Source organism: Pangasianodon hypophthalmus, chromosome 9, assembly GCF_027358585.1.
Source record: "Pangasianodon hypophthalmus isolate fPanHyp1 chromosome 9, fPanHyp1.pri, whole genome shotgun sequence".
Lineage (NCBI taxonomy): Eukaryota > Metazoa > Chordata > Actinopteri > Siluriformes > Pangasiidae > Pangasianodon > Pangasianodon hypophthalmus.
This window is the reverse complement of record NC_069718.1, coordinates 23,850,454-23,862,832: the sequence shown is the minus strand read 5'-3', so window position 1 is coordinate 23,862,832 and position 12,379 is coordinate 23,850,454. Positions and strand designations below refer to the sequence as shown.

The window sequence follows — 12,379 nt, the reverse complement described above, 5'->3', positions numbered from 1 at the left end:
GATGCAACGCTGCACTCACACTGGGCATGCCACTCCACCCACAGAAATGTCAATGTCTTCTTTAGAAGCCGTATCGAGGTCAGTGCCGGTGATGGTGATGATTGTTCCTCCCGCTCTGGGACCTCGTCTGGGCTGCACCACCTCAGGCTTGGGGTCCTGTGAAAATAATGAGAGTGATAGAAAAAAAAAATTACAGTGTATTGCAACATGTTACACCATTCAGTCATTTTTTTTTTTTAACTCACAGCCACTTGTAATAAGTGGACACATGAAAGGAGCATCCAATCAAGGAAAAAAAGTCTCTTTCTCTCAAGGGCAACCGAATCTAATCTAATTATCTTACCACTGTTTTGTCTACTGGAGCGGATATTCGCCTTCGCGTTACCTTTTGTGTTCAGTAACATTTCACCATTTGAGTTTAGTTCCTAGTTCTCATTTATATTCATCCATATAGATACACTATTCAGCAAAATTTAAAAAGCAGGTAGCTTTTCTCGACACGGTAATGCGATTAGGCAAAGAAAAATGAACACTTCCAAAACTAAGCCGATTGAAACATTACAGCCTGCTTTCTAAAAGTAGTCTGAGAGTCTGTGCATCCTGCGAGTGGGGATCAGTTGGGGGCTAATTGAGTGAGCTGTAGCTTAAAAAACTGGCAGTGAAAGACATTAACTCTGTTACCACCTACTCATAACTGTATCATAAGTCCCTCGAGTTCTGGTCTCATATCTTCCCTAGGCTGTACTGACACTGAGGCTCTCTCTCTCTCTCTCTCTCTCTCTCTCACACACACACACACACACACAGTGCTGTCAGCTCGCTGAATAAACACAGAGCCCTGTGCAAAGCCCTGTGGGAGGGATAGAGCAATGTTAACTCCCTATAATAGTGATGCAATAAAATGTGCTAATACACAAAAATTAGTGTGCGCTGCTAACATGACAGATAAATATTGCACCTTGGGGACAACGCACATCATCCTGCAGCCTAAAGTGGGTTCAGTGTCTACTTTGTGGGGGAAAAAAAATGGATTGCCCTTTCATGTTACAATTAGTCTTAACGATACAGCAGTGTGTCCTAGAATATTCCACATTGTCCTTTCATGTGTACATATAAAGAAGAAAGTAGCTATTTTCAGTTATAACACAATGCTGTTTAATTGTTGAATCAGATAAGTCACAAGGTGTTGATTCATTTTCTATAACAGAAGCTATGACAGTAGATCCAACTGTAGATCAAATCACATGGTTTAATGCGTTCGTTCTAATGCGTTAAAGTTTCTATAGTAACAACATGCACAGCGACTTGCATTGTGGTCACTTCACACACAGTCTAATAATAAAGAACTACTAAAAATGTGCTGTTATTTCACAAAATCACAGCATGTTATCATTGATATCATATCATTGAATATATAGAAGGAGTCTCCAGTGTCAGTGCTTTGTAATGGTCAGTATGTTTTCAGGGGAAAGTCTTCAGGGCAGATGACTTTGTGTTTTGAGGTTTCGCAGTAACATGACAACGCATTTTTTTTGTCTTATTAACTTCACGAAATAAGAAAGAAGAGAGGCTGGTGAAGAAGTGATGGGTAACACTGCTATAAGGTAAGTGTTAACAGGAACTAAGTTGTTTCGCAGACATTCCACAATATTAAATGGAACTAGAAAACTAGAAAAAGTACAATGAGTCATTCATGAATAAATTTAATAAATGTAATCATTGGTTAATTTTTATTGGCCACTTCAGGACCTGCTGCTACCACTTCTTTTGTTTATTAGTTTGTATTATTCCTTACACAATACTACCTGATCAACTACATGATGCATGCTGGGTAAGATTTGTGACTCACTCGGTAAGTAAAGAAGACTGAGGATTTGCTTCTCCTCTCTCCCTTGACCTCCACCTCCACGAGTCCTTCATGCGGGCCTCGGCGGATCACTTGACCAATTTCACACACGACGCTGCGAACAAGAAGCAGAAGGTAGAGTTATTTCATTCTTGATCTATAGGTATTTTCTCTGTGGTATGTCGAAAAGCACGCCACAGGAAAGCAGATGAATGGTGCAACCAGTGTGTCCTGATGCAGCAGTCCAGCATTTAGCAATGACTCCAACTCGCAGTGTTTCACTATACAACTCGGTGAAGTAGATTCCACCTGGGGAGATCTACTGAAGCCTCTGGCTCAAAGTGTTGTGAATGTGTATGCATCACGCTGATGCCAAACCCTGCTGAATAATGCCTGGAGCTCTCTCTCTCTCTCTCTCTTGAGCTCTCTCTCTCTCTCTTTCTCACATACACACACACACACACACACACAGTCCTCAGGACTTGAGAGGCTTGTTAGCAGCCAAGCGAACACAAAGCCGGACCACCCTCGGACATAAGCAGTGTAAGTGAGCTTAAAAGCTCAGTGTGGGATCTCGCTAGCACATCCCAGCTCATGGTTAGAGGACAGGTTAGGGCTAGAATTACTGCTTTAGCTTTCAATCTTTTCAGCTGCCACTTTTCTTTCTTCTCAGCCTAAGACTCGAATATTGAATACAGTTCTGAGAGTTCAGGAAAGCATAGATGACAGAGAGGTGAAAAAGTGAGTTTCATGAAACTTTAGGAGTTACCCAATGCACTGTAGAGATGAAAAAATACAGGCCCAGCTTTAAATTTGGCCCAGCTGCAATGTCCCTTAGGGAGTTTGATGTTTGATACAGAAGCATTATGATCATATCTGAAACATCACCTTGTAGAAACAGAGTATTTCTCCTCCTGGTGGATGCAGGGAACTCCTGCTACAGAGATGCTCTTGATATCATCCTTGTGAATGCCCAAGTTAGAACCTTTAATGGTGACTGAGATGCCTCCCTTCAGTGGACCGTAGCGTGGACTTATCTAGAAGGAAATGAGGACAAAGTGGAGCATTAGTTTAGTTCAGAATAAGCTCCCACTACAATAAATCCTACACTTAACTATGTATTTTACACTATGAGATAAATAAATGCTACTGTTATAGTACTGAACTACACTAGAGAGCAGTTTTGAGTTGTATGTTGCCTGTTATACCATCATTTAGTACTGATGTGTCTAAAAATATTCCCAAGGCCAAAGTTTGCCAAATCGATATCTTTTTGACCAACACAAAGTGAAAAAACCTAAAAAAAAAAGGCTTTAAAACATGAGCTAATAAAAATGATACCTAATCTGGGGTTTTACTTTCTATACCATGTATGTTACTGGTACACAGTGTTGGTGTGGAACTCACTGCTGAGATGACAGGGTCTGGGCATTCCTGCTCCTCATCGCTGGGACACAGTTTATGAAACACGCAGGAGCGTGATCGAGCACACCATACACAGTTGTACTTAAAGTCTGTGTTCTTACACAGACTGCAGTCCTCCCGGCCCAACGAACAGTTATACAGTGTTACTACAGAAAAAACAACACAAACTTACTCATTAAACTTACTCAACACCACTTACAGGAACAATACGACCAATTACACACAAAAAATATACCATTTAGTGTGCTGTCAATCTTCTTCTCTGTGTGCTTGTCTTTAATATGGAACAGGATGCTGGTCTCCTGAGCCTTATCATATGAAAACTACAGAAAGCAACACAAAGCAGAAAGAATTCCATCCATGCTATTAAAAGTCTCATTTATACACACACACACACACACATTATATATATATGTATGAGCAAGAATTAAACAAATGCACTCCTGAGAGCTCCTGTGCCACCATTTGCTGATTCACCATTCACTTATACAGTCTTCCTGTACACAAAGGTAAAATCATAATAATGGTTAAAATGTTTGATGTAAAATTCAAAGTAACACATGACTGGGTATACAAAATATTCCCAAAATATCTTCTGGGATTTTTTTTCTTGAAAGATTAGTTATTATTTGGTTCTCTGTCACACCTGATGCAGCTCATCAAGGGCCACAAGGCTTAAACATTTAAAGAAATCAACGGAAAAGCTTCCCATACTAACTTCCTTTATCTATTTGTTTAATTCTTGCTCATTTCCTGACCAATGATTTGTGTTAAGACCAATAAAAGCTTAATATTTTGCCATTTTTTGCTTGGCCCATTTTTTTTTTTTTGCCCAGGAGTGTATGTCACTATACAGTCACACTTGAAGAGTCTGCTTTTTTATATCTGTAGGCACTCTGCTTTTCACAAACTCCTCCTCTCTTTGGAGAGAGCTGAAGAGAATCGATGCTCCAGGCCTGTTCGCATGGTGCACTGCTACATGCTGCTTCCCTGCCAACTCGAAGACGTTGAAAGTCAGAGAGTTATTTGATGAGAGGAGTTGTGAAATGAGCTCTGCTTTAACCAACAGGGGGTGCAGTGATCTAAAAGTCATGCTTTACTACAATGGAGGTGTGACCTTCACTACTGAGTCCAGATCAGTTTAACAGTTTTTAATTCACTTCAGCTAAGATTGAGAGCAGGTAAGAAAAACTCTGTTGACCTAAATCAGCCACTGGTTTGTCTTTAACTGTGCTTTCAAACCTATTAATCCGGTTACTGAATCCGAAACGGAGTGAAAATTGATACTTTTGGTTCATTTGCACTTTGGTTTGGTTTGTTTTCTCACTGCACATAATTAAACAAACCAAAAAGTATATATATATATATATATATATATATATATATATATATATATATATATATATATAAAATTAAAAAACGTTGGCTGAGGGAAGCGCAGGGCTGAAAACGCATGTATTAAACTCCTTCATGTATTGGTCAGAAATACGACAATAGAAAAAACCCAAATCTTTGCCAAGTGTATGTAAAAATCATAACAGTCACGGAGCACGGAGCATGGAGAACACTGAGATAATTATAGAAATTACTAGTTTAAGACCTTCTGTATATCACATCCACTGTTTATTTTCTCTTTTTGTTTGTAAGTCTAAATCTCCAGAACATCACAATTCCCGCAGCTCTGTCCTTTGGCTCAGTTTTCGGCTTGCAGCTCAGGTTTTATAGAAAAACATCATCTGCAACCCAAAACACAAGGCAAGTTAACTGAATTTCAGCCGATTCAGGATAGAATCACTTCCTCATTGCAATCGAATGGAACGGTGGTATAACACACTTGGAGGAAGGTGCTATAAAAAGCTAGAAGAGCTATAAAAAGGTCATGATTGGCTAGTGCTGCTGTGATTGACAGGGGAGAGAGAGTATGCCCCTCCCATCCAGAGCACATGGCCAGCTTTGCTCTGTTGGACTCGTGGCCACCGATGGCTGTAGCATCGCCGGGATTCAAACTTGTGATCTCCGGACAAACTCCAAAAGTTTTTCTCATTTGATAATATAATAAAACTTGCACTGTAACATTTCTCCATGCATAGCATCTCAACCTCTTTTAGATTATTAGTTTGGTGCATGCAGACTTCCCTCTTCAATGCAAATCATAGCTTTCAGTAGCGTTTAAATACACAGATTAAGATGGATTTTGAGTTTGTCTGAGCTCATTATCACGTTCCAACTTCTTACAGTTCTAACTTCCTGGCAGAAGCAACCAGGTTTTGGCCTGAAATATCCTGATACTTATAGAGTTCATGACGCCATCAATCATCACAGGATCCCGCGGGTTCTCTGGTTTTGTCCATGGTGACGGATGACTTTGGGCTGCATTTAATCCAAATGTGCTTTAATCGTTTGGCTGCATAAGGTGTTTTTTAAGAGAACAGACTATGATTTAGAGAAAGATGTTCTTATTAGTATGGTTTTCCTTTTTGCTGGAAAGTACTTTCTCCAACTGTTTGAAAATTTCAATCAATGTGTGTAATTTCGTACAATCATTCTCTGTGTTATTATATAATGACAGACTATTTAATGAGTCCATTTAGAAAAAAATCAAAGCCTTCAGGTTTTGGCTGATGGACTACATTTGACGTGGCAAAACTGTGTAACTTTTGCCAATAATAATAATAAAAAAATAAAATAAATAAATAATAATAATAATAATAATTCAAACTTCAGTTTGAGTTAAGAGAATCATAATATATTCAGAGCTCCAGTGGGTCAAATTGAGTAGAGCCACTCTGACAGGATAATGATATCCCTGGAGTACAGGACCTAAGTGACAGCCAGCTAGAATACTAACGACCAGATCAATCAATCAAAGGTTTACTTCAACCGTATTGCCTACATATACAGTGGCATACACTGATAATGGGTGTGTGGGGGGAGGCATTTAATAATGTAATTACAAGTGTGTGTGTGTGTGTGTGTGGTGTGAGAGGAAGAGAGGAAATCAGCATGCAAGATCAGTTTTACTCACCATGTATCCACTGAAAGAGAAAAATGGACCCTCTTCAGTTTTCACATCATCTTCAAACTGTTTCATTAGGTCTGTACCGATGGTGAACTCTCTGCCCTGCAACATCAACAACTCACAGGAATTACTGATTTAATACTGTATGTGGAGTAGTCGCATGAGGAATGTAAGAGTGTGTGTGAGAGTATTGATGGCAACCTTTGACACCTACAGCTTCAATACCACAGAGCTAATACTGAGCTGATGAATTACTTCACAGTCTTCAACACTGAAATCAGGGGACTGTGAAGCCCATAGCATAGAATTTACATCATTTTCATCCCCATTAAACCATACTGGGAACCCTCGTGTCCTGTGGATGGGGGCGGAGTCACCGTTGAAGAGACCACGCCCATTAAGCTAGAAATGTTTTATCACAGGAAAAAGGTAATTGGTCAGAATGACTTTGTATTGGTTTGCAATGAATTCTATCTGTAAGACACAAAGGGTGTGTGTGTGTTTGTGTGTGTTTTGTTATGGGAGAGATGAAAAATACCAAAAAAGGAATACTTAAAGATGACCGTTTCAGACCTGCCAACCTTTACACACTTTGAGTATGAGCTAAGAATTTTAACAGTGGAAGGCAAAAATATTCCAAAAAAGCATCTTTTTTTTTTTTTCTTTCCCTAATAAAAACGTCAGATGAGCCAACTGACAGGTGAATCCAGAATGATTGACAGTTGCACGAGTGTTTTGGGCTCTCCGCTTGAAAGACACACTGATGCCGCGCTCTCGCTTTCTGTCATAGTACTTTTTTTTTTTAGCTCATTGTGAATGTGAAATAAAATCTATAAAAGTGTGTCCCACTTACCTTTCATTAAATATAGAGGTTTATAGCTAGCATTAATTAACTACATTTATTAGGGATCTCACCAGAATATTTCAGCCAAAAATAGTCAAAAATAGGCACTTTTGGATTTCGTCTGAAAGAGAAAAATTTTGACTATGAAAAAACCATTAAACAGGCCTAACGAAGTGTCAAATCTAACGCTTTATAAATAATGTTATGGTAATTATAATCGGACAGTGATTTAAAATGCTGTTTGTTCGCTTTGCTCTCCTGCACTGCAGTCACACCATCTACTCTTCAGATTATTTGCGTGCGTGCGCATTATGTTTTACGGTAGCCCATAGAAAAGCGGTTCAGTTTTACAGCTTCATTAAACACATCCTACCGAAAAAGAAAAAAAAAACTGGTCTAAATATAAGAAAGTGTTAATATTTATATATTTATGCTCATTACACAGAAAGCTTTATTAACAATAACATGCAGAGGTTAAAAGAATTAAAAGTTACACTGTCATAGCTTTACTTGTTATAACATTAAGACCTTGCTAGGACCGAGCCTATACAATGCTTACTGCACACGAAAGTCCATAACATTATGGTAAGTTTAAATGTTTATTAAATCACATTCAATCACACCTCCAAAAGATTAATGACTTTGGGTACCTGACTTTTATGTTTCAGTCTTGATGAATAATTATGTTCTACAAGTTCAGTTTCTTAATGTTATATTTCCATAAAACTATTTATCTGCTTTTCCGAGGTGCAGGTGGCGTGACTGCACTTCTCCTGCAACAGTCAGAAAAACTTTAGTTTTATTTTCTTAAAATTTATTTTCCAGTTAATAAAAGGCAATAATTTGATTTTTAATTTTTTTTTTTTTTTATTGGGGGTGTTGGTGCGAGTCGTCAAAAAACTGGGAAGTGGGGACTCAAAATGATGTGTGCTGTACAAATAAAGATCTATTTCTTTAATTATTTACTTACTGTGAAATCTGAGATGCTTTTCTGCTCACCGTGGTTGTAAATAGTAGTTATTTGAGTTACTGTAGCCTTTCCGTCAGCCTGAACCTGTCCTCTCTCTTTTCAACAAGGTGTTTCCGCCCACAGAACTGACGCTCGCTGGATTATTTTTTGCTTTTCGTATCATTGTGTGTAAACTCTATAGACTGCTGTGCGTGAAAATCTCAGGAGATGAACCGTTTTTGAAATACTCAAGCCAGCTCATCTGGCACCAGCCACCAGGCCACTGTCGAAGTCACTGAGATCACATTTTTTCCTCATTCTGAAAACTTTGATGTGAACATTTTAAAACTGAAGCGCTGGCTCTGTATTTGCATGATTTGCATGATTTTATGCATTGTGCTACTTCCACATGATTGGGTGATTAGATGATGGTATGAGTGTGCATTTTAAAGTGGGAATATTAAATACAGGTATTTGTCACAATCAAGAATAACTAGAAGTCAGAGCTCACCTTGTAGGGCTCCAGATTTACTCCTTCAAAACTGATGCGAGTCTTATATCCCACTGGAATGAGGACAGGATCCGGGTTTTCAAACCGTGGACATTTCTTTGTCTGAAAGACATTTGAAACACACACACACACACACACGCACACACACCTTACTTCTGCAGTCTCCTGTATGGATATGTAAACAACCTAAACAATGTATTTCAAAACATTAGGGTCGAACTTCTAGTCTGTTTATACCTGTATATATAAAATATCCAAATAATTCATGTATTTTTTAGTTTTCGCACCTGTCTGTGTTTGATAATATTGGGCCCTGTTTCAGCATCATTCATATCCGAGCACGTGTGATCGGCAGTATTCCACTGACACGCCCACGGTCTGCTCACACACGCTATACAGCTACGAGTTAAACACAGAACAGGGAATAAAACACACACACCTTTAGACAGGAAGGAGAGAGAGAAGCATTACACAGACTCCAGTGCTCCATAATTAGGTTTTTTCAGCAGTGTGTAAATTTAAGAGGAGAACACACATCTTTTCAATTCCTAGGAAACAATGCTCATTCATCAGATACAGTCCAGAGTGCTTTAAAAAAGAAACAAATAGAAAAGTATAAAAAGCAAAAAAAAAAACAAAAAAAAAAAACAAGAGATTGACTTTCACTGTTGATGAATGAATAGGAAACTAAAGCAATTTCCTCTTCTTGGTATGGAGGTGGGGGGAAAAATAGAGGAAAGGAATAGAAAATCCTACTACAGGTCTCTACAGTAGCAAATTCAATTCCAGCATCACTCATGCATCACGATTTATGAGTAAAAGCTAGTCTCATTCGTATGGATGCTTGTATTCATTACGCACACGTGCATTTTGTAGCTCAGTGTCAGCATAAAACAGTGACACACTCGCTGACACAGGGAGAAGAGAGAAGAAGCCACTCACGGAGTATTTTCCGCTTTGCGCACTGCTGCTGCACAGTCGTAGAACTCGTAGTCACGGGAGGCCACCTCCACGCTGTCGTTCACGAAGATCCTCACTGGCACTGCCACCGAATCTCCACACAGGGATGGAAAGGAGAGAAATCTCAGAATACTCACCACATCGCAAAGTAATGAAGTTAGTGAACATTCTGATACTTCTACATGACGAAACTATTCGTATATCGGCATTATTAACCACGTCATCATAAAAATCTTTTTAAAAATCTGTGGAAAGTTTGCAATCCTACACGTGTCTACCTGCAGTGCAAAAAATGACAACTTAGTAAATAAAAATATCTTGAATATAGGAACTTTCAACTAATTTTTTTCTTGAAATAGCCTTTATATATTGGCTCGATAGTTCTTCTATTGGATTATTCTATTGGATAGTTTTCTAATAGGATTATTCTATTAGCAGATAATTTTGCTTCTTTCTAGAAAGAAGCAGAATGATCTTCCTATAGAATAAGACAATTTTAAGTTTAAAATGTAATAAATATGTCTAGAAATAGGGTCGATGGTCTTATATTTGTTATATAATTTCTTAACGAGAAATATGAGATAACTTTTCCTTTATTGAAGATATACTTTTTTTGCATTGTGTGGTGAACTTCAGGCAGCAGTAGCAGTGGAATACACACAAACCACAATCTTACGTGGTTTTGCTGCAACATTCATTGCTCTCATGCATAAAGAAAAGCCCTGCACAGACTTTTCTAGTACTGGTGCTTCACGAGTTGTTTACATTGCCGGAGAGACACCACTGTCAATCATTATACGATCTGACATGCCCACACAGGGCAGTATTCAGAGTTACATGTGTCTAGTGAGAATTAAAAACACAACAAAAGAAGAACCACTCTATTTCCTTACGTCTGCATTTTATATTCCATTTTATATGATTTTTTCAGGGTTAAAAGCAAGTGCTTGTGTTTTTAAGGCTGCAGTCTGGACACTACTGAAAAACACTGCAGACACCTCTTGTCAAGACAATTCTGGGAGTAGGTGAGAACTAGACGCAGGTGTGGGGCATCCAGAAAATCGATTTAAGCATGCGTGTAACTCGACTCTGAATACAAGAAACTTTCCCAGTGTATATATTGAGTAAAGACTGGAATTAAGTTGTAAACTTTGTATACTCCTGGGCAAAGAAAATGGGCCAAGCCCAAAATGGCAAATATGAAGCTTTTAATGGTCTTATCAACAAATCATGGGTTAAGAAATGAGCAAGAATGAAACAAAAGCACTCCTGAGAGCTCCTGTGCCTCCACTTGCTGGTTTCCTTTTGCTGCAGTGAACTGTTTGTTTGGGGAAAAGCTGGAAACAGGGAAATTCACTTATATAGTCTTCTTGTATGCAAAGGTAAAATCATGCTAATGATTAAAACATTTTATGTAAAATTCAAACTAACACATGTCTGGGTGTACAAAATGTTCCAAAAATATCTTCTGGGATGTTTTTTTTTTTCTTAAAAGATTAGTCATTATTTGGTTCTCTGCCACACCTGATGCAGCCCATCAAGGGCCACAAGGCTTAAAGAAGCCAAATGGAAAAGCTTCCCATACTAACTTCCTTTATCTATTTGTTTAATTCTTGCTCATTTCCTGACTAATGATTTACTCCAGTTAACTCCACCCCCGCTGCCACTGAGAATGTAACGACACCTATTGTGACTCAGATATTAAAATCTCACGGGTTTTCACTGGCAGTTAGCTAGACTATGCTGGTATTTTTAGTGAATCTAAAATTAAAATGAGATCCACAGATAAAAAAAAATAGATTACAAAGATTATGTTAATTCAACTAATCACAGCGGAAATGTGCTCAAGCAATCACTTTAAGATTTTCCAGGACATCGTTTTTTTTGTTTTTGTTTTTCTGTAGAATGAGGCTAGTTTTGATATATGTGTTAATATAAAGTGTTAATGACTGTATATTCTGAATTGTAAGAATATAATTCTGAATTCTTACTCTGTATTTTCACATCACATGTCTTTAGAGTGGTACCTTGGTGTGGAGGTGTAGGAGGAAGTCGGTTAGGGGGAGGCAGGTTGCATCTGACCATCGAGTCCACCATGGTAGCTTTACTATTGGATGAACCGATTGTGCAGTGGATCCTGTCAAAGTCTCTGATGCTGGGCAGCGATGGAATGTTGATTTCAACCTAACATGGGAAAAGTTTAGAAGTTTATCAGACTGGGAATACATTTCAGTCGAGGAGCTCCACTGCAAGAAGTAATGTGTTGAGTGGTTTGGCTTGTAGTGGATGCGAATGTGAATACAGAAGCTGTTTAAGAGAAGGAAAATCCAATGGACACTTGCTTCAAGCAGGAGTATGGTGTCAAAATGTTGAAATATTCATTCATTCATCTGCAGTAAGTGCTTAACCCTGGTTAGAGTTGTGGTGAATCTCAGGAATACTGCGTTCAATTTGGGAGAATTCATCCTGGATGGGACATGCACATATATAATCTAACCCTAGGGGCAATTTGCCATAATTAACCCACTTATCTGCATGTTTTTGGACAGTGGCCAGAAAAAGGAGAACTCAAAGGAAGCCCACAAAGATACGATACGTGGATGTGAAACTCTGCATAGACAGTAACCCAAGTTCAACCATATCGAACCAAATTGATGACATTTTCAGAGCTCTTATTGGGGCTCAAGATGACATTCAGTGTGAAAAAAGAGGAGGACTGTGTGGGATTTAAATGCCATGTGTCTTCATCCAAGCACATAATTGTTAAAACTAAACCCCACCCTCTATAAATGAATGGTTAACTCCAGTGCACATTTATTATTTAC

General features: G+C 38.5%; 1 protein-coding gene across 10 annotated transcripts in view; it reads right to left on the bottom strand.

Moving 5' to 3' along the window:
* The window catches only part of plxnb2b (plexin b2b), a 123,627-nt gene that overhangs the window by 22,457 nt on the left and 88,791 nt on the right, over positions 1–12,379 (bottom strand). For all 10 annotated transcript variants that reach the window (XM_053236618.1, XM_026920058.3, XM_053236619.1 and 7 more), the window contains 10 exons: positions 11,582–11,738; positions 9,537–9,648; positions 8,882–8,993; positions 8,595–8,696; positions 6,297–6,392; positions 3,507–3,594; positions 3,254–3,417; positions 2,735–2,883; positions 1,850–1,961; positions 20–156 (listed from right to left, as the gene is read on the bottom strand). In XM_053236618.1, the coding sequence (XP_053092593.1) occupies positions 20–156; positions 1,850–1,961; positions 2,735–2,883; positions 3,254–3,417; positions 3,507–3,594; positions 6,297–6,392; positions 8,595–8,696; positions 8,882–8,993; positions 9,537–9,648; positions 11,582–11,738 (1,229 nt within the window). The remainder of the gene's footprint in view (positions 1–19; positions 157–1,849; positions 1,962–2,734; positions 2,884–3,253; positions 3,418–3,506; positions 3,595–6,296; positions 6,393–8,594; positions 8,697–8,881; positions 8,994–9,536; positions 9,649–11,581; positions 11,739–12,379) is intronic.